This window comes from Echinococcus granulosus, assembly GCF_000524195.1.
Source record: "Echinococcus granulosus chromosome Unknown EG_S00116, whole genome shotgun sequence".
Taxonomy (NCBI): domain Eukaryota; kingdom Metazoa; phylum Platyhelminthes; class Cestoda; order Cyclophyllidea; family Taeniidae; genus Echinococcus; species Echinococcus granulosus.
In genome coordinates this window covers 74266-97176 of record NW_020170496.1, presented here as the reverse complement: position 1 = coordinate 97176, position 22911 = coordinate 74266, and the positions used below count along the sequence as shown (strand labels likewise).

General features: G+C 43.3%; 2 protein-coding genes across 2 annotated transcripts; one reads left to right on the top strand and one right to left on the bottom strand. All coding sequences in view use genetic code 11, as the record gives it.

Moving 5' to 3' along the window:
• Positions 1–4884: 4884 nt before the first annotated feature.
• EGR_08699 (hypothetical protein) lies at positions 4885–5382 on the top strand (the record flags this gene model as incomplete). Its single annotated transcript, XM_024497948.1, has 1 exon — positions 4885–5382. The coding sequence occupies one exon, from the start codon at positions 4885–4887 to the stop codon at positions 5380–5382; it is 498 nt and encodes a 165-aa protein (XP_024347630.1).
• A 6351-nt stretch (positions 5383–11733) lies between these two features.
• EGR_08698 (RRP12-like protein) lies at positions 11734–22342 on the bottom strand (the record flags this gene model as incomplete). Its single annotated transcript, XM_024497947.1, has 15 exons — positions 11734–12173; positions 12521–12871; positions 14974–15221; positions 15678–15950; positions 16034–16476; positions 16847–17209; positions 17843–18235; positions 19419–19512; positions 19594–19646; positions 19804–19952; positions 20031–20844; positions 20914–21303; positions 21376–21532; positions 21608–21852; positions 22142–22342. 15 exons carry the CDS (start codon positions 22340–22342, stop codon positions 11734–11736), a joined length of 4614 nt encoding a protein of 1537 aa, XP_024347629.1.
• Positions 22343–22911: the final 569 nt, after the last annotated feature.

Here is a 22911-nt window from a genome sequence, read left to right as displayed (position 1 = left end):
ATTACACTCTGTAAAGAGGGGGTTTCCTTTTGGTATCATCTTTGCGTTTGCCTGTCCCCCCTACCAATATCCCTCCTATTTTCCTCACTTTTTCTATTTTTTCCAAATCTTGGTTCAGTCGGTAAAGACGAAGTTTTTCGGGGATTGGTTTTTCGTGTAAAAGGTGTGGGTCCTGTCGCTAGTCCCAGGTAGGACCTCAATTTGTTAGGATTTGCTGCAGAAGTGCGGTTTGAGCAGTTCGTCTAATGGATCCTTCAGACTTGTTGGATGTGGGTATTGGCCCAGTGTACTAATCATGATGCATGAATTGCGATGGATGGACCTGCCAAAGGTCGACTCATCAAATTAGAATGGATCAGTTAATCCATTCAGATGTAAGCCTTTCTTGGAGCATCTGCGAAAACAGAGGTATTCGTCGTACGGAGTAGTGTGTCAAGAGGTTTTTTGCTCTGCTGCTCCTACTGGTAATACCGAGGTCTTGGAGGACGTTAAGAGGCATGAGAGTCTGGAACAAGTTTTGAAGCCAACACAGCGGCGCTGACAAACGAAGCGTTGATGGCATGAGCGCAGTTGAAGCGCAGGCAATCAGAAGAAAGCTTCATTTGCTTTGCGCTCTCAAAATGTTAACCATTCTTACTGCCACATTTCATCCATGACTGTTCGTGTTTTTTGCCATCCAGGCATTTGCTACGTCACTCCCATGGGCAGTCAACCTTGGGATGCAATATCCTGTTTTTTTAATGCCAATATGTAAAATTTTCTCCCTGCACATGTAGTCATGGTTGCTCTATTGTGTTGGAACTGCTGCCTCATAAAAAGCAGATTCTGCCTAAATATATTTTAAGTGATGCTAAAGGATTTAAAGTGGGTATCCTCCGTGACTGACGCTAACTATAAGCACCAATTTTTGGTGGTCTAAATGAGAGTAGGCATTAAACTCCTTTCACTTGCTCCAATCATCATTCTTCTCTTCACTTCATAGTAGTAACTGATGCAGCCATAGGTCTGGAACCCTCTACCTTTTGAAAACTTGTAGACATTTCTAAGAACTTAATCCAGACGGTGATGAATTTGCGCCTATTATCTCCAGTCTATGGCGATACGTTCTTCTGCCTAAGTGCAAGTTGCGTGTGGATCTCACAGTCCCTCATCATCGCGAAGGAAGCGGAAGGCCTGTGGCACAGAAGTAGTCCCAACCACTGTAAAAACTCTAGACATTGTAAACGTCCCGAACCTATTTCGGCTTCAGTAAAATCTGTAGCAACCCATTGTTTCAACGGATTTTACTTCAGGAATACAATTATGCTGGATTCAGGGGCACTACTTTCCGGGAAAAATCTCGAATGCCACAATAGAGACGCTCACAGGATAACACTGGATACATCGACTTTCAGGAAAACTTGTGAGAACTTGTGGATGAGCAGAAGAAATCCCAGGACTTGCATCATCAACACAACAACTCTTAATTGTCGTATAAGAGTGTACCCAGCTTGATGTGTGGCATGTCACTTAAGTGTTCGCTAATGATGCCACTTAAGGGTACCCTGTGAACCCCATCACGGATACATCCCACGACGATGTAACGTTTTTACTGCTCGCATATCCCTGCTGCGTTCAAAACAATAATAACTGGTGAAAGTTTTTACTCCAAGTGAGCAAATAAATGAATTAAGTCGGTGTTTTAAAAAACTACTTCAAATTAGAGACGCATTGTTCCAACTTACCCAATTTTTTAAACCATAGAGTTACAAAAAACTTTTAGGGTTTACAAATTCGGTCATCTGCCATCAGGCGGTTGCATGGACAGTTGAAATGGATGGGTTTGCCACTGTTCTCCGATTTTAAGTGCTTCACTTGGAGAAACATAACTTATCCTTTTGTTGGCAGAAAGGGTGGTACGTATTGCAGATAATCGAGTCTTTTCTGAATTCGTATAAAGTCAGAGTATTATTGGAGAAGATATAATACCGAAGTACAGGAGGACTGAGAAGCTACTGGCATGGTTTGAAGGCCATTTCATCGAGCAAATGTGCAATCTGTGGAGGCTTAAGTGTCCGCACAATCAAACGCAGAATTGGATAAACTGCTAAAGCATTACATGGTCCCTCTTCTCTTGATGGTCGTCCTCAGCGCTCCCCTTGGTCAACCACGAACCAGCACCGCCAGTCATCGAATTTGCATGCAACTCCACCCATTCATCTCGGCAATTCTACAGGCCTGTTTGAGAAATGGATCGCGCTGTCCTCATGCTGCCGTAGACTAAATGACGCTCTACAACGGGACCGTCTGGTATTCTCATCACTAATCGTAAGGATACTGGCATTAGGGCAGAGTCATTTGATAAGTTTTGCTTCTATTCCTCCTCGTCACATTGCTCCCACTTCATTACTGATCATTTCATTCAGCTGGTAGGGCGGAGGCGGTCTCATTTGTTCACGTAAGTGCTATAGACAGCTTCGTAATGAGCTCTTCCAGATGGTTCATGCCTATTATCACTTCAGCAGTAAATAGCATTCCCATAGTGATCGGAAATGGGTAGTTTCCGAAGGTAGGCTTCGTTTTTAAACCTTCACAGATTCCTTCATCAGCAAGTGATGCTCTTCTCCGGTCACTTTAAGGTTCAGCCGTCAGTAGTAGAAGTCAGGGTAGTTGTTCCCTTAGGATCGGGTTTTTTGCCATTGGCACCAATGTATTCTCCCGACTATTCTTCGAAGTCGTAAGACTTTGGAGTAGATTTATATTATTACTGAGGCACAGTGTTAACCAAGCTATCGAAGGAGTAGAGCATCATGTCTACAACAACATTACAGCAAGTATTGTGTTCCTATGACCATGTAAAATAAAACAACCCAAACCCCCCAAAAATAAGAGAATTTGCACTTGGTCATTAAATTATTTGTTGTTAAGACGTCCAGACATAAGAGGAGGCATGAGTCGGACATGTTTGTGCCACCTTTGAAAGCGCGTTTTATGAACGCCTTAAAGCCGAGCAAAATGTGGGAATTTAAAGGAAAAGAACAACCCAAAGTGTTCTATATTTGCCACTGGATACGGTCCACCGTTTGCTGCATTCATGCTTATTTGTACTTAGTCTTGACAACAGTAAGCTGGGAGGATTTGAGGCTATTATCGTTTTCGCGTTGTCATGGCAATAACTTATGGTAGATTAATTTGAGAAGCCGCACCTTAAAACTAATCTGTAAATTCACTCCACCCTAGCGATTTTTCGTACTGCCTTAAGTGAAAAAAGATGCATAAATGTCACATTAGGCCCCTAAAATACACTGTTTACTTGGCGTTACTTCAGCTGAAGGCGCCGTCATCTTGTGGCACCATTCCACTTCTTCTGCCTAGATTGACACACTGCAGTAAGTAAATGTAGTAATTTGACAGTTTGTTTCTCCGTGTGTTCAATCACGCAGGTACCCAAGGCTTTCAATCTGCGGCCTGGCCTTAAGACCATGCTAGAAGCTTCTCCACTCATCTTGACGTCAGCAGTGCGTGTTCTTCCATGGGAAAGGCGAGGCTCACACCACCACCTTATACGGGAGCGGACACGTAAGCTTCTGATGGCAAGGTAGTGGCAATCAACGCAGCAATTCACAAATCAAGTGCATTTTTCAGCTAGGCACAGTTAAAGCTTGTCGCAGTACATAATCCTGACATTACAGTGTGCAAACCGTGCTTGTTGACGCTTCCATTCTAATCGGTGCAACTTTTAGTAAAACCTGATGATAAAACCCTAATTTTTGCTTTTCAACTCTTACTACCATGTAGTGGTGCCCTTATAAATTGTTCACTCACCAACAGTTTTGTATTTAACAAGCTTTCTACCCATGTCACATATATGTGACACTCAAACTCAGCGTTTGCAGTCAGTTGTAGGTGGTTTCAAACTTATCTGACTTAAGGCTCCTGATTGGATGATAATCACCCTTTAGAAGTTTTCTAAAAGCAGCTGAATTAGCAAAAAAAGATATATGGTAAATGGTGTTTGACTGGAACAGAAGACCATATGTCTATCTTCCTCGGTTTTCCCAAATACCTTTGCTAGCAAATTAACTAATATAAACCGAATTTTAAAAAGACGCATTTGCATTAATCACAAGCCAGCCTCGAATACTTGGAATTAGTCAAAGATGTGGTACAATTTAGCATCCTGTAAGTTTAAATTCCTCCCCCTCCCTACGCAAAAGGAAACTGGGAGTGTTTGAGTGCGCTAGAATTGGGCTTAACTGGGAAAATTAAACGAATTGTATACGTTAAGTATTGCATAAACTCCCTATATTTTGCAATTTTTTAGGTCCTCTAAACGTACCCTCTCCCAATAGTAATTTGATAAATTGGTCTCTGTTTTTATTCACCCCAAAAGCGCGACCTTTTTTAATGTACTCTATTGGGCTTGAGAGGTGACGCCGCTGACTTGCTGATTCGGTGTCCACTAAAAGGCGCCAACGCATAACGATCCGCCCAAATGCTGCGCCAGAAATGGAAGTTAATAATGCTAAATGGCATCTTCAGGTGCTTCTGCGCATTTACGTTATGCAGCTGTACACATTGTAATCTACCAAGGGTTATCATGCCTCAAGAATTAGTATATTGTCAGTTGCAGGAAGTTACCCAAATCTAAAATCCCGAAATTTTATTTGTGGTGCATTCTTAACAAATTAGCTCAGACGGCTACTGAAAAAAGAGAGACGTGAAGAGCAAAATTGTTAATTTTTAGGATATAATCCCGTAGGTGTTCCGGTTAATCTTTAGCTCCTATGTGGGGTGAGCATAACCCATTCTGATTAGTTAAAGGCACGGGACCAATCAGAAATCAGCAGCAGTCATGCATATGGCCAGAAGTTCACAGTATGGAGTTATTTGGCCAGTACCTCTATGGCCACCAACAAGAAGTACACAGGAATTCCCTCTCCAGGCGGACGCCAAGTGATTATCGCTGTTGACGGTTCGGACCACGCAAAACATGCCTTCCGCTGGTACCTCCAATGTGCTCGAATGCCGGAGGATGGTGTTACCTTTCTCCATATCTTTGAGGCACCGTCGTTAAATGTTTTCAGTCTCACCAATCCCGGTTCGGTACCAGTGGAGGAATGGGGCCGTAGACTTCGTGATAGAGTCGAAAAGGCACGACGACTGGAAGAGGACTATTTAGCCGAGGGCCAAGCTGCATCCCTGAACTGCGCCTTCTTGAGTAAACCTGCCGAGAAGATTGGGGAGGGCATCATACGCATTGCTCAAGAGATGGACGCTCACCTGATTATCATGGGAACGCGGGGACTGGGTCCGGTCTCTCGTGCTCTCCTTGGCAGTGTTAGCGATTTTGTCATTCATCAAGGAGTGGTTCCGGTCACTGTGGTGCCCAATCCAAATTAAGAACGAAAATTCGCTTTACAAATTCTTACCACACCTATCTCTTCATAATTACTTGCAGATTTTTTAAGGATATTGACTGAATTTAATAAACTCCTCTTTATCGGATGAATTGGGACTGTGGTGGAGGAAAGCCTTAATAAATGCAGGGTGGATCTTTTTTCAAGGTCCAAATTATCCCTTAATCCATTGATACCGTGACACCGTTACATTACAGAAAAGGTCAAATGTTTAACCTTTTTGTTGAAGCATAAAAATTAACAGAAAGTTGGTTGTTGATACATTGTCCTAATGGAATCTTCTTAGGCAATGTGAAGATTGAATCGAGGGTGCCATCGCTGTGTAAGTGCAGCAAATGGAAGTAGTGGAATTTTTTTACAAAAATCTGGGTCGAAACAATCATGGTACAAACAAAATAATGTTATTGTAGGTCAAAATTTATGGCGATTTTCGAAGTGAAGTTGATACAACCTCACCAAAGGAATGATTACCTTAAGGATGGGAAGGTTCACTTATATAAACATTGAGCATGTAGGGAAGGTAAATAAGTTTGCGCAGTTTTTATGGTAAAAATTAACGGCTGCAGTCTATGACCTCTAGTTTTGTCGCATCGAGTGACAAGGTTCCTTCAAATTTCAGTCTTACAAAAAGTTTTGTCACTGCAACTAAAATACCGGCTGTAGCCACCTCTGTGTCCACACCCTTTTTAGTTGTCAAAAGGCCTACTCTATTTCATATGTGACCGTGTGATTGGCTGCAGCCAAGGCAAGGTGACAAGCGCTTCCCACCTGCAGAAATTTCGTCAGGGGTATAGGAGGAGTGAAGAAGAGGTTGGCGATGGGCGTAAATACAAGCGCAAGACGGTGTCTTTCTCCCTCCCTCTCTCCGCAAGTCTCGCGTGGCCTTAAGGCAATCTAAGTAGACCTTTCCTCCCAGTTTGGAATCTATGTGTTTCGACTGTTTTCACAAAAAATGCAATCCATGGAACGGACTGGGTAGATCTCAGTCATTGTTGCTATTTGACCTTTATGGGGACAGGAGTAGTTGTTAATTGTGTCTGCAGTCCACCAGACGCACACAAATACTTGGATATATACACAGAACACGGACTGTTGGGAATGATGCCCAAAATGGTGTGTATTTTCAGAGTGAGGAACGGATATTAGGATATTTTGCTGTTTAGGAGTAACCAATGAACAACGGGAATTAGAATGGAAAAGGCATTTCTTTTTACCACTGGGGCACTTTATCAGTCGATCAGCAAAGATACCTAAACTGCACGGCACGTTTCCACAAAGTAAGTGAAGTGGGTAGCACGATGATGACCTTTGAAGCCCAATTGTTTTCTGTTATATCTTTTCCACGATGTGCATTCCGCTGCTGCACTTTCTCCTAATGCTATAGACTATACTTTACGCGAACCTTCTACATCAGCAGAATGGAGGTGAACTCGGTCCGTGGAGCAGAATAGTCTCCACTGTTGTCCATCCAATCCCTTTGATAGCACCGATTGAACGGCAGAATATGCTTCATAAGGCATGCAATTATCCGCACGTAATAGCTGTGATTTTATCACATTTAGAACTGAATAAATTCGCTCTTCGACTGACGTGGAATCCCAAGTAAACTCCGCTGTGATGTGTTGCTTTTAATTAATTTTCATCCCGTCCCATTAAAACGATGGTAAATATGTCTGTTCAAAAATCCGCATTCGCGATGTCGGAAATCTCGCCACAGATATGCGTGGCAATTTCTAGCCGAACGGCACGAGAGTTTAAAAGTTTTACCAATATTGGTCCATTTACCTCAGCCCCTGCCTTTCGCTTTATTCAAAAAGGAAGAAAAGGCTTTGGTTTTTGATTGAAGCGCTATTAAGAGGAACTTTAAATTTAAACAGCGTCGATAAGAAACGCCGCTTTTACACATTTTCGATGCATTTACAAATGCTGGCATTCGAGCCACAGATTTCATGCTTTAACGAAACGAAAAGAGCCATTAATCAGGGAACCCATAGCCTTGTAACCTCTTCTTCTACGCTCCGGCAACGCTTCCATTTAAAGTCAGAAAGATTGCTGCGTAACTGTGCACGTACCACCTCTCTCCTCTTGACTTGTCCATTTTCATTTTGCCTAGGCGGACTGCGACCTGGTTCGGTCGATTGCCTAATTACAAGCGGGGCGTCATGGCAAGGGGTGAGACATGAAAAAAATAGCCATTTATCGCGAAAAGGATGGACGGATGGTTTTCAACCGCAACGGTGATTTGCAACATGTACAGTACAAAAACGGGGAAAAGTTTGCTGTACAAAAACGGGCAAGGGCGCGTAAAGTTCGGCCCCATGGTAAAAGATGCTTTATCGTTCTGACATGACAGTATTTATAGTAGGATATAGTTGTGAAATTTTAGAACTGAAACATGTATTTAATCTCAAGTCAAGCGCATTCTGAGTTTAGTTTAGTGTTATAAATCTTATCAATCTGTTTGTGACATAAGGTGGTGCGGTTAATTATCACAGTTATTAAGACCACATGTCACATATTTGTGACGGAGAGCTACAATTAGAAACTCGGGGCGACATATATATGTGACACTGGGGCCAAGATTGTTAAAATCTGAGGCACTTAACTGGAATTCACCATAAGATGGTATTACGACACATTAGGCAAATTCTGAACTTTGCGGTCCCTGCAGATCCCACTTTCACCTTGGAGGTGTGACTCTCCAGTCCGACCGCATTATGGTTTGCCTAATAAACGGCCTTAGCAGGCGCTCACAATGATAGGGATGATGCTACTCTATCCAAAAACTTTTAATTATTTTTTTAAATAAAATGACTCAAATCGCGTCCCATCTTGTGGGTAAAAATAGACACCTCGTAGAAAATGAATTTTCAAATGTTTAATCGAAATGGGTAGATAAGTGTGCCCACTAAAAATGCCAAAAATTGGAAAATCAACTCACGATTCACTTTTTCTACGACTTCAGTACCCCCAGGAAAAATGCACAATTTATAGCTCGGCCACCTCTGCTTCCGTAACGAACTGTTAGCATTTGTTTGTATCGCTACATTGTGCGCCTTAAGTCGGCATTAGCCGACGAGGTAGATCTGAGTGTCTAGTAAATCCACTTGAATAATTTAATTCCGTTTCATTTCTAGGCAGCACCCATCCCAGGCGAGAAGGACTCTGCTAATCAAATCACCGGTATTTTTGGAAAAAAACGCAAGTATAATAATTGACAGACATGCTTTCAACTTTATTTAATTCACTACTAGCGGAGAACAGTTCCGTTTTTGAGGGTAAGACAATTACTCGCAGTGTAATAACTTCCAGCACTAATTCTTCCGAAAAACTGCATTCAGGAAAGGGAGATATGTTCACTTGGCTCTTTTGAGCGAATTTTAGACCTAATAGTACCTACCTTAGTGCCTACTTCTCAGTGCAACCATGACAGAAATCCCTTTTAATAAAACTAGAAAAGTTCTGAAGAGAATAGAGATTGAGCGGTTTTGACTTAGTCGTGTAGATAACAGACAGATCGCAAAACTTTAGACCGTCATTTATTTTGTGAGCTGAACCTAGAGAGAAACTGTTTTGGCATTAGGGTCGATGTGGGCCCATTCCGCTCGAGATGAGGCATTTTAGGCAGAAGAAATTGCTTCGATAACCCACTTTTGTTGGATGAATTACTGCATTGACTAGATTACAGAAACACCACTTAACCCAACACCTAAATTAATGGATAACAGGATGTACTAACTTCAACATTTGAGAATCAATCAGTAGGAAATTCACAACGAAAGGGAAGAACCAAGGTTGGACGTCGATGCAACCCTGCATTTCGGCATTCCTATGATAATTAACGCGGGCGCATTTCCCGGGCTGCCCACACATTGGATTAGCTCGGCGCCAAAGCAAACTTGAATTGTGCATTTGCCGATTAGCATGTAATTGAGCATGCCAATTGGTGACTGCAAAATGTTCTCCACTCACTAGACGTAGTTTTTTACCCCAACTGGGTTTCGTTTCGAAACCGGACGAAGGCGTAGGACCTGGGTACCCGTCTCACGAATACAGCAGAGGACCTCCAGATTGTTAATTGCAGGACTTTTCATAACACAGGAGTAATTCCTTTTAATACAATTCTAATCGGACAATTAGCTTAGACTTATTTTGTACCGGTTCATTGTATACGTCACCATATCCCAAAGCGACGATGAGATAGCACAAACAAAGCAAGAACCTATTTGTCAAACTGAATAAGTCGTTTTTAACAAGTTGTTTATGTAGTAAGACCTATAGGACCACCACAAAAATCCACATAACACTGCAAAAAGCAACCATCACCACCGCAACACTTCAAGCGCCCGGCCATGTGAAGCAACAGCACGACAGCCTTGACCCATTACTAACTATTAATAAAGATAATAAGAATTCAAAAGTTTAAAGGGGAAAAAATCACAAGAGCCAATTATAATGCCTAGAATTTTCATTTCAAAAGCTAATATTATTAAATCAGGCTAGCAAGACAAAGATTGGCGTTGCATATGTATTCAGGAGATCCTTTGGTCCAAATGTGTGATTTAAAGGGGCAATAAGAGGCACGAGCTATTAATATATTCAGTTTTAGGCCTTTTCCTTAGCTTTTTTAGGAAAAAATTTAACTGATTTCGGAAAGCCCCCTAGAAAGCCAAATTCTTGGTAGCCACTGAAGTCGCATATGTATGCAACACTGGTAATCCAGTTACATGGCCTGATCCTGTTTACGCTTTTAAATCGCTTTAGTGCCCTTCTAATGAGAAATCCCGAATATCCAAATTTTAACCCTTACTAACGATAAGCAAGTAAGGAGGACTGCCAGTGGTGTAAAGGCTGAGGTCTAGACACCTGAAATCCATTTGATTACCCTGGTTAGCATAATGTCACAAACACCTTCTGCGGAAGCAGCCCAAACTTGTGGCTTGCAAGGTGGGAGGAAAGGCCCATTCCGATTTTAACATGGCAACGCAAGACTACATCTAACCCATACCCCAAACCTAACTCTTGAGGAGACCTAGGCTTTGGTCATGATGGGAGGGAGAGAGACTGCCCTTGGCTTGTCTTCATGTCCATAGTCAATCCCATCTTCATTCGCTGCATTCCTTTAATAAAACTTCTGCAAGAAAAGTGTTTAGTACCCTGTTTTGGCATCAGACAATCACAAGACTACAGGAGGAATGGAATAAACGGTTTACTGACTTAAAATCTAGGTAGAATTGAAGGTGGCCACAGCCGGTTTTCTGATTACAAAGGCATAACTTTATGAGACTCAAATTTGCAGCAAGCCTACGTCTCAATAGAGACTGATTAAAAATTGTGCTCATGGCGTTTCAAGGAATAAGACTCTCATTTCTTTATCGTAAATAAATCCCACTCACCCATTTACCTACGTTGTATCACAACTCGTGATTCAGCCACTCAGTTGTAAATACAAGGTCTGGCAAAAGTAGCATCGAAAATTTGCTGTAACCACATCCACTAATAAACGGCAAGGCAGACAAAATGGGCTTCCCCATTGAACCATGTTAATGGAAAGACCTAACGGCGACAAGTTGACACCAGAACTCAAATACGTGGATCAACACAACAATACTTGCCAATCAATCAGAACATATTCCCACAGTTAATTCTTCCACGAGAAATCCAAAACAGTGAATAGTGAAAAACCATATCCACACAGGTGAGCCAAATAGCCTTAATTCCAAGCTCGGGTCTGCACACATCGACATTCTACTCCGGCAGAAACTACCCTGAATAACCAACCAAACACCTACACTGATGCACATCTGCAAAAGCGACGATTCCGGCGTGGATTATACCATTCATTTTGGACTCGTGCATCCACGGCGTATAGTTGTGTATACTAATACAACCCACGAAACAATATGAGCGAGAGTCGACGATACAAACCAACGATGAGAAATCAACCCACACCTGCATTCCAACATTGCAATTCGTCCCAACGTAAACAGATATACGAAGATGACACTTGTCCGTTGCGTATGAAAAATTTTAAGTCCATGTTTTGAATGACAATGCACCTGCTTTTCATCCATCAGTTATTATTGATGTAACTGCCCAAGCATTTGAACATTTCCAATACACTTACAGCCGGGCTCCACCACATTCATAAGTGAATACAAAGGATTGGAAGCACTCCTTGTACTACTCACCCAAAAGAGGTGAGAGAAGCTCCCTTCCTACGTAGAAAGCCAAAGGACAATAGGTGGTAGATATTTCACATTCAACATCACTCCACCCAAGTGGTTTCAAAAATTATTTCTACTGATGATAATCTGGAAAGATCCACACAAGATCACTTCCTGCCACGTTTCGATTTCTGTAGTCTCAGCACCAAATTAGAAGAGGCGGCGCGAACCTTGCCTTGATGAAAACCGGCGCTCACGCTATCCATCTTCTTTCCCTGTTTCTGTTTCCGCTTCCGTTTTCCGGCCCCGAGGTAGCGTAGCAGGGCCCTGCGCTCGGCCGCAGTTGCAATACCACTACTGCCGACACGACGCTTCGGGTTGGACAATCCGGCGCCGAGTGGAGCATACGCGAAGGGATCAGGTCGGCCCGGCTTCCGCATATCGCCCTCCGCACGCGACGACCGATACTCTGCGCCCGGTAGACGAGGTGTGCGAATGCGCTCCGACGCTGCAGCAGCCGCTCGGGCTATGGAGGCACCCTGAGCCATCGAGTACGAACCGTCATTCTCAGCGCCATCATCATCAGCGTCATTCAGCGACCAGCCATCTTTATGAAATAATTACGCAAGATTTGATTAAATAGTGATGAGGAAATTGAAATATGATTGTGATGAGTGCTAAAAAAGTTTATCCCGGATGATCCCTCCAAAAAAGCTAAGCCCATAAAATCGCCAAGGTGGTGCCCTAAGATACAAAAGAGATGCACACGAGAAACTAGTCTACGCCTAAGTTTGGAATTCCTTTTAATGTGGAAATTTCCCCCTATTTTGACAAAATTTTAAAAGGTTCACGTGTTTCCAATCCAGTGCCTATAAGCTAGAGGGCGTGGAATATACTACTGATTCTCTAGTCACCTCTACAAGGTTTCCAAAGGCAAGTGAAATTCCCACTCACCTTTACAGTCCTTCACAGTAGCCTCGTTGATGATAAGCTTCCCATCAATGGATGTCGGGAAGGCGGCAGCGAAGGAGAGGGAGGTGAGTCGAGCGCGCTTGGACGCGGAAACAGCGGGTGTGAGAGTATCCGGCTTGAGGGCACGTTTAGCCAGCTGGGCGGAGGAGGCAACGGTGAGATGCCGTGCAAGTGACTCTGGCTCGGCCAGATCCACCACCTCATCCTCTGCATCCTCCACTAAATAGGTCATGGAGGGGGCATCACCCCCAGCATCTGCACGCTGGCGACGCCTCTTGCCCGCTAGGTGGAGCTTTGCGACATCGTCTGCGAATCGCACTCTTCGCGTTGTGACTGAAAGAGGCCGCATTTAAAAAATAGGACATTGTGGAGGACGTGGTATTCATTGAATGGAATGTTCCGGATAGAGGCGTAGCATTATTGTAATGTGCTCCTTAAAACGGCCGCATTTATGAAAGTCACATGAATCACGAGGAAGCTAAGTGAGCTACATTTATAGATCTATCGTTATAAGAAGAGTTATTACCTTGCTAAGTTCACTAAAATTCAAGCCAATCACCTATAATTTGAATAAGCGAGTAAGCTAAATGTGGGAGGAAGAGAGGTACCCTAATAGGGACTAACGTAACCTGAGGTCTCAGTCCGTTGCCCAAGTACTCCGAAGCACTGTAAAGAGTTGAGAGGTAGAAATTGTGAGTACCGCACCAGCCGAAATACTATCCATCACGACTTGGATTCAATACTTTTACAACAATTTTAACGAGGATACTCCTGCTATGAATCAACAGGAGGCACAAAAGATGAATTAATGTCTTGTGAGAAAAGTATTATAACAAGATACTTTTAAGAGGATCAAATAGCGAATTAGAGAGGGATGCAAACGTGGGTTCTTCAAATAAGAGGCATTTATTTTGTGAAGAAAAAGGTGATGAGACCAGAAACAGGGCACATAAAAGCACCAATGTGGAAGCAAGGGGACGCTTAGAAGTGGTATAAATTGGGTTATATAAATAAAATACCATTACTTAATGACGCTCTTTGCAAACTATAGATCATCCGAAGACAAGCTCTGTTTGTAAATCGATTTTGCTAGCAGTTTTTTGAGAAAAAACACACGACACGTCACGATTTAAAATGCAAAGATGCTCTTTTATGATGGATAGATGATGTTAAGATTAGGTGAAAGTAGGCGAGAACATAAAAGCAATGTTTTGGAAACCGATAAAACATTTTGAGGGAATCGAAGTGCCGCAATATGGGTGGTAGATCATAATAATTGGCGGCGCAGATAGGCCCACCATGGGTCCATAAAAAGCTAGAGCTACTACTAGAGCAACAGTTGAATTTTATGGAGTTCTTAACAGAGACGAAAGCTTCGACTTCGTCTATTCAGACAGCTGGGCCACTAACAGATGACATCTCATGGCTTAATATCATTCTGGCTCAGTCTACGGCCGAAGCAATCCCTGGCTCCATGAGATGCACCAGTCCGACCAACCCTGTTCGCCCCGGCGCCAAGAACGAGAAAACTTCTTATCGGTATAGTATGGCCTGGGCACTCGTCAAGTTCTACCCCCACAAGCGCCACTAGTGCCGCCAGAAATAATAGGTTTAGCCACAAGGATAAATATTTCCAATCCCATCAAGTCAATTCCCAATCTGGCCACTAACAAGCCAAGGAAAGATTAAGAGAACTAACAACGAATGTAGGGTGATGACCTTCTTCCATGCCAATGCACCTGGCCCCTGGAAGTACATCACTGTCCGGCTTAATGTTTATCCAATGGGTACATAGCTGAAACCTGCCTCGGAAATCATCCCCCTCTAGGAGAAGCTACGGCACCGAATCCATAAACCACCGGTCCGCCATCAATGCTTGCGATGGTCAACTGAAACTCTCCGGATGGCAACACTGCTATGCCTCTTTCCGTGACAAGTCATTAGTTTGAACGTGCTCCATTACGAAAGCCAATCTCTACCTACTTGGTCTCTACTAGTTCGACTGATAGGGCCTGAGACATGTGCCAATCAAGAGCGATTCCTTAAAGTATCCCATGAATGACAATCAACGCCAGCACACACATTCGCAACTTATTGTATCGGCTTCAGTCCAGCGGGAAGATGAAGTGGTAGGCCGGCACATTCAAGCGGACAACAGGGGAAAGAGCAACCTACAAAGGTTCCTATTGGTTTAAAGGAAAACTTCATGTTATTTGCTTAGAAGGAGAACTGTTCTTCCAAAAAACCCTGCTACTACGGAGGAACGATTAGCCTTTCAGTATACTCAAAATACAACTAATTCCAAATTCTAGGAATTCGCTAAGCCGAGCTTCCATATGATTGGCGTCCTCAAAAAATGAGCAATTTAAAACGATAGCAAGGTGTTTCATGAAATTTTCGACGGTATGATGGTCAAGCAAAAACTTGGACCATACCCAAATCATCAAAATCCTCGTCACCCTCGTCAGAACTCTCTCCACGTGCCCCTCTGAGGAGGTTGCGCCGGGAGCGTCTACTGAGCCCGGCGACGGAAGCAGCGCGCTCAAGTTCTGCCGCCAGACCCAAGCGTCGATGGGGGCGTTCAGTAGCCTTCTGATTCTCTGATGCTGCTTTCTGTCTCGCGATATCCTCTACGCCACCACCCTCATCATCTTCGTTTGAAGTTGACAGGATTTCTTGGAGGCTAAAAGGGTAATAGAAAGGAAGTTAATAAAGACCTGGATGAAACTTCACGAGGCACGGTATGGAGTGGAGATATTGAAATGAATCTGGAGGAATTAGAGTAGTCTCCGGACAGCCCGTTAGTTATTTTAAACTGTGGATTTTAACTTTCATACCACCCCAGAGGATCAACAATGGTAGCACAAACTAAAACGGTACCTCGTGAATAAGTAGTACCGAGTTCTATGGAAATGCCTTCCATGCAGAACTTGTGACGGTAAAAACAATCGACGTCTCTGGTTATAAATGCCAAGAAAAACTCAAATCAGCTTCAAGAGCTCTTTTTACCAAAAGGTGTACGTTCAAAATGCAGTAGGCTTCACAGAAGAACCCACGAAAGGCCTCATTCGTACGACCTTCCAGACCGTTATAAACGGCAGTTTAATTAATCAGGATCAAAGTAACTCACGGAACTCACTTTTGTACATGGATATGTTTCGAGAGGGAGAGGGCACTTCCAAGGGACCTTAAGGAGGCGCCAGACACAGAAGGAAAGCGCCCAGATTCCCTTACACTGCCCTCTGGAATCGCCGTCCCCAACTCATCTTCGTCAACATTACCACTGGTAGACTTGGCGCCCTTTTTCCTTTCCTCGATCTTGCTTTTCTGCTCCCTTCTTCGAAGAATTTTGGCGCTGTTTCTGATCATCTTGTGGTATTCCGGGCTCATCAGCGATAACAATGCTTGTACACTAAATATGTCGAGGGAAGATAAGCGAGAGATGCCCTGAAGTCTAAGTCTATCAGTCATCTGTGAAATGTCTCCAATACTCACCTAACTTTCTTAAGTAGTTTCTCCACCATTGCTTTGACCATAAACCGCAAGGAGTGCTTGTGATTCGCATGGATCTGGTGAATGCTGACAACAATATCCGAGACATAGACAGAGTGCCCGACAAAAGCGATGAGGAGACGGGATATCTGCAATCCTAGACGAGCGATGTGCTTGCTGGGCAATCGGACAAGCCCCTGGGCAGCGCGATTGGCAGTTAAGAGGACCTCAGCGGCATCCGAGGTATCCTTGGTGTCCTCAACCTCCTGCATGGCGGTCATGAGACAGCGACGCAGCCTGAGGTCGGAAAGTAAACGACAAATCGATTTAACCGTCACTTCGAGACGCAGCAGCTGTGATTGCGAGACGTTCTTCAGGCTCTCAACATTTGCCTCCAATATCACGGGCCAAAGATGGGAGAGAATGCTTCGTAGCCCCGCGCACGTCTGAAAGAATAGCCCAGAAAGTTCGTATACTTGGAGGAACCAGGGTCAATGTTTGTTGCGGCAAAAGACCCATTCCAGTTTTCTGGAATACGTGGCAAAAAGGAAACCAACCAAAATGGGAGTTTAAAAGCCAGTAGTCCAAGAGCAATTAATTGACCTTTCCGATACATAAAAGAATAGTTCTCTTCTGAATGAAAATATGTAAAATCAAAAACAGCAGAAGTGAAAGCTGCAAGGTTTTAGACAATTTCACAATTTTAAACTTGAAAATAAAGCAAGATTGAAGGACAAGATAACGTGAAGCAGGAAATCACCGATTGGTCAAACGAACTACTTGCTTTCGACTAAAAGAATAAGACAAAGCACGTACCTTCATGGCAATGAGAGGATCCACTCCAGTGATGGAAATGGAAGTGCACACAGAGGCTATTTCTGTGGGATTACGAGACTGACCCGAGATGCTCCCGTCATCATCGGCATCGTCACTTTCCTCACCGATACCTTCAACCTCTTCCACTTCTGATCCGTCCTCATCCCCTTCGCCATCGTCATCCATCCGAGTGAGTTCTGAAGGTGCAGCTGTTAGTGAACAAGACGACCGTCGCAAACGTCCAAATGGTAGCGTCCCTCCTTCCGAGGAAAGACTTCCTGCGGTGGCCAAAACCATGTCCACTAACAAGCGGCCGGCCAAAACTCGGACGAGGCTATTCAAGCTTCCCAGACATTGGGGTATCTGAAATTTACGAAGAGGAAAAGAGCAGAGATATTTAGCTGGTACATATGGTGATCCAAATTTATCACAATTTGAGAGTCGATATCTCGGTGATATTTTGTTTTACCAATTCAAGACTTCCCTTATTATTGTGAAGGCTTATTTGAATTACTTAAAATGTGAGCTCCTGTTTGTGATTGTTCCAGGGAGTGAACACAGCTTCCGTCACGGAATCAATAGACAGCTCAAAACGCCGAATTGTCAGGGTCAATGAAACTAGTGCGTTGGTTCACGAGTTTAATTATACTTATAAATAGGCAGCTCAAATAATCTTGGCCGGAATAAAAGCCTGTGTAACGAAGTGAACCACTCAAGATGTTCTGAACAGTTAAATGAATTTCATCGAATAGTGTAGCCGAAAGATCGTCAGAAAAGTTGCCATCGGAAAAAAATTGAACCTTTTAAATTCTTTTAGCCGCGATATGTAACTACGTGTGATGAAATAAAACAAGGTCCTGTTAATAATCCTTCGACAAGCTCTTGACATGATGCACACACAAAGTTCGATGAAGAAACAGTGCGTTTCTAAACGGGAATAAAGCAATAATAGTTCACATCCTTAAAAAATCGCCCTAAAATTAGCTGATTGCTCACCTCAGGCATAAAGATGTTGACAAATCCCTGCACAGCATTGTTTCCACATCCCTCCTCCGGTTGCTCCCGCTGACGTTCGGCATGAACGTGAAGTAGATGACGAAGGATTCGCAGACGTGCCTTCCAGGGAGTGGTGATGGCGAGAGCTTTGCGCTCCTTCGCGGATAGCGCCAAAGCGGCCATGGTGGAGGAAAGGTGGTCGGTAGATTCGATCTCAGTTCCCGTCCCGTCCGCTACCTCCGTGGAGGGAGGCGTGATTTGTGCCATGAAGGTGGTGAGACTGGTCAGGTTTGCAACGACGAACTCCTTCGCTGAGGGATTGGGCGAGGAGAGAACTGCCTCCAGAAGACGGTAAGCGGGTTTTCTGAGAACTCGACTTTCACGATCTTTGGGCTAGAGTAGGAGATTGAGGCGACACTTACTGCCCAGTTTTGTTATCAAGCCTTTAGTTTCTCATTGACACACTCGCTACCACAGTCCCAGAGGAAATTCAACTACTACATCCCAGGCATTTCATTGATCCGATATGACATCAAAACCTCTGTCCTACTGAATTAAAATGACAAAATCAACTGCTCCTCGAATGTCAAAAAGCACAATTATCATTAGGCCGGAAAATCCCACGTCTACGTTGTTTTAAACTCAACCGATTTATTCGAGGCACGATGAGATTCAGCTAGCATAAGATGACACCACGCCATGCCCAGATAAAAATTAGAGGAGCAACATATAGGTGACACTAGTACCAAGTCATATGGAAGTTACTATGAGGACACCAATGAAAAGCTTTTAAGGCTATGATACACCTCAGCACTGGCTGCCTTTAATGTCCTTCAAGAATCGATGAATTCGCATTACCAATTCTTTTAAGGCTGATCAAGTTAAACTCTGTGCGCAAAATGACTTGTACAATCCTGTGCTGAAGTGCTATGAATCATGACAGAAAAGTACAATAAATTGAAGAACGTTTTTTAGTCTTGCCTACGAATCTGTGTCCTCGAGAATAATTAATCCTGTTTGAATAGCTGAGTTGTCGAAAAAGAGGATCGCGTTCATTTAAAGACATGACGGACAAATAACGTTTAAAAAAGATGTTGAAATGGGATATACAAATACCAAAAGTGAAAAGATGGGAGAATGCCCACCCCCAAATGAGTAGTCTTACAACCAATAAGTTATTGGCTCGCATTTATTACTGATTACAATGGGAGTAACCCTGAAAAGGGATGATATTCACAGCTACCAACTACCACAATTAATTAGCCCAAATCCATAACCGAAAAAATGGTTTAAACATTAAAAAAGACGAAAAAGTGCTGAGAAGCGTTAGCTAAGGCAAGAACTAATGATAGGCAATCAAGACAAGAAATAATGAAAAGTGATGGTCCGGCTATGATAATACAAACGCTTCGGTGGATTAAGCCAATATAGATGCATGAAAAAATCTACTTAATTTCGTTAACTTCAGCCATCAATTCGAAATGCTTCGTCATTAAGACGCTGTCATGCACCAGAGCAAAATACCAGAAATTCACTAATTCAGTTATATGGCAATGAAAAAACCACTTTTACATACCAAGAAATACTCCTCCAGCTGATCGAGTACAGATTTGATACTTTCACTTGTGAGATTTGGCACAATTAACATGAGAATTTCCATGTAAATTGGCCTGTAAGAGGAGATTTAGGAATTTGAAAGCGTGTCGACACTAGACGAAGGGCGCGCAAATTTAGTAAAACGACTCACCCACCTTTTAGTAGTGACAAGTTTCTTGTAGGCCATTTCGCAAGGTACTGAGAGCACCTTTAAAAGGTTTAAAAAAGGAGTTCAGGACGTTAATCAAAAACAACCAAACAATGTCTTTTCCAGACTGCCTAAAGAGTCATTATCACCCCAAATACAGGTTAACAATAAACACCTTCCTCAGAGTACAGCATGAAACAGATGGAACTAAGCTTACCTTTGGTGTAAGAAGAGGCAGGAACACGGACAGCGTGGTTCCCAATTGTTGCTTGAGCTGCTGGTCGTTTGTAGAGTCGAGCTCTTCGTACATTGATAGCATCTTGGGTACCATCTGCTTGGCTCCTGATCGCATCACAGTAATGGCTTCTACACAAAGAGCAAGAAAATCAGGCTAGCCTGAGTAGAAGACATTTAAAACGAGATTCTAAAGCGGAAGCAACTAACCTTCTGTTTCGGCAAAAGTAACAAGGCGTCGCAATGCAGAGAGAATGACAGGTCTGATAGTCTTGGCGGTGAGGAGACCAGCAATTAGCCTGCCACCGAGACCCGAATCCACAAGATCAGCCCAGCGCGAAGGGCAACGCCGTGTGAAGGCGGTCAACGTGATCCACAGTTGACGAGCCATTTGTACAGCCGCGTTCAGAATTGCCGAGAGGGGTACGAATGGAGCATTGCTCTCGCCACCAATCTGTCGTTTGAACTTCTGCTCAGCTGCCGCTTTGGCAACTGTGACAGCACGGTCGGCAAGCGGGAGAATATTGGAGTGGAAGAAGGCCAGTGAACAAGAGCGAGCAGGGCGGACACGAGAGATGAGTGGAAGGATCCAGGAGCGTCGCAGTTCCACAATACCAGATTCAAGTTCAAGTACAAGGGATTCCAAAGGCAAGGAATCCCTGAGTACCGGCTCAATGCCCCAAGATTCCATAGAGGTGAGGATCAGTCGATCCATTTCGTCGACAAGTATAGTTACACTGATACTACTATCATCGACAACACCTTCAGTGCCGTCTGCCAGAGCATCGCGGAGGTTGGCCACGCGTTGAATTAGGTCTATTACTTCGGCAGGTAGCTGTATGTCGACGCTATTACCGACAACAGCCTTCATGGCCCAAGCGTGAATCAGGCAGGAGGAAACATTAAGAAGGCTGGGCCAGGTTTCGTGACGCGCCAAGTTAAGAGCATTCTGCAGTGTGAGGCATAACTCTGGGAGAAATCGGGGACGTCGCGTGAGCAGATTACACATCTGTAACTGTTCAGTCTATAAGAGGAATCGAAAATCCACATGACGTCGGAGTAAGTTAAACGGTTGTGATGTAGAAAAGCTCACCAATGGATTGAGAAAAACGTCGACAAGAAGACGTTTGACAGAGATACGAAGATCTGGCAAGGGACTATTAACCAGTATACTAAGGGCAGCACGAACCAACTGCTCCAGATGCTCCACTGCAACGTGAGGAGCTAATTCTGTGGGCTTCTCGTCGTGATTGTCAACGGCCAATGAAGTTAGATAACAGACACCAGCACACAAGCACTTTAGCCACGCAATAATGGATTCGGAATCCTTTTGTAAGGTTGCGATATCAACTGAGGTAGATTCACGGGGCTTGCAAGTGAGAAGAGCAGTCATAAGTTTCCCTGCAGTGTCCAGGGAAACAGTCAAGGTCTTGACCCTGCCTTGAAACAGCGTCTGAAGGCACTCGAACGCAGATTTCAAAACCTTCAAATGGTCCAAAGCAGTTGCCATAGTCGCCCGTGTGAGAGTAAATTGCAGCATAGAAAAAGTACGTACCAGTGGATTGTTGAAAGCTGTCAGCTCTAAAACGCACTCGCATGCCGATTTTATATCTTTTTCAGGGATGAGACAGATAATAGCCTTCAAGAGATTCAAAATACATAACAGTCGACCGCACGCACTATCGGTTATGTGAATTAGACTCGAAAGTTCCCTAAATATAAGAGAATAAGGTAAGTATGAAAAAGATGCAAAATATTTAAGGGTAGATCAATGCAAATACGCCTACGTGGACACCTGACGTATTAACTTGCAAATATGGTTAATCGTTTGGTGACAAACAGGATGATAAGTATCCTTGGTGCTAATCGCAAAAGTCAGAAGTTCGGAAATGACTTTATGGGCGGCTTTGCGCAGAGCGGCTTTATCATAGTCAATAAATCGAAGAAATATCCTATATGTATGGCGCACCGACTCATCTGCCCAGTTTTCCGTAGGCTGGACAGCCAGTATACGCCCGAGAGAAAGAAGTAACTAAATAGTAAAACACTACCAAAAGGTACCTACGGATTTACACAAGCAAATATTGACCGATTCCTCCTGAAGTGCAGCAGACAAAACATTCATTACTGTCTTAGACGCTTCACCGCAAGTTTTCCTCAAAAGCGACACGGGAACCCTGGGACAATATCAGAATTAAATGTTCACTTACGCCTTAGATATAACAAGCTGAAAAAGATATGCTTCTGCATTCTTAGTAGTTGTCTCAGTATTTAACAAACCTAGCTAAGAAAACCCCAGTTACGAAATAACTGTCCATTACCAACGCAGCATAGTATTCTGCGGCAGATTCGCATCCCCCACGGGACTGAATTAACTTAGTCACACCAGTAAGGACGGCGAGAACATCCTTCTGTAGTGACGGATTTTCCCAAAGCCGATTAATAACCCGGTTGAATGTTGGATTAGAACATCCAGTTACGCGAGTAGCCCATGACGCGAACGTCTCACCAGTCACACTCATTTTGGCGGTAAGGCCCCGCACCAAACTGCTCACACCTGCTTAGGGAATTAGATACACGAAAATACTGAATAGTCATTAGGCCAAATAATTGCCGTTTTGAACTTTTTACCTTTTTTCGTCACGTGTTTTAGGGTTAATTTAATATTGGCTCTGTAAATTCTTGCAATGAAAGCGTGTTACGAATTACTTTGAATTGCCTAAACTAAATTTCACCTAGTTATTATTTGCATTACATTACGCTCTAAACAGATTTATTTAGCGACGAATTTGCCCGTCTTTAAGGGAAAAATGCAAAAAGGGTAAAGTACAGCTTTATGGAGAATTTGGTCATTCTGGTAGGAAGAAAGTTATAATTAAAGCAAAATAAATTTAGTGAGAAAGGATTTTATGCATGTTATTTATCCGCCAACTTAAGTAGCTGGTACAAGTTAATTAAAAACTGTTACTTCTAGGCTTGTTTCGCAATAGTTTTTCAATTGCTGATGTTTTAATGCTTGTAAGAAAAAATTATATTTGGATCAGCCGCAGATACTAGTTGTAAAGAGGGGTTGAAGGTTGATTGTTAGCTG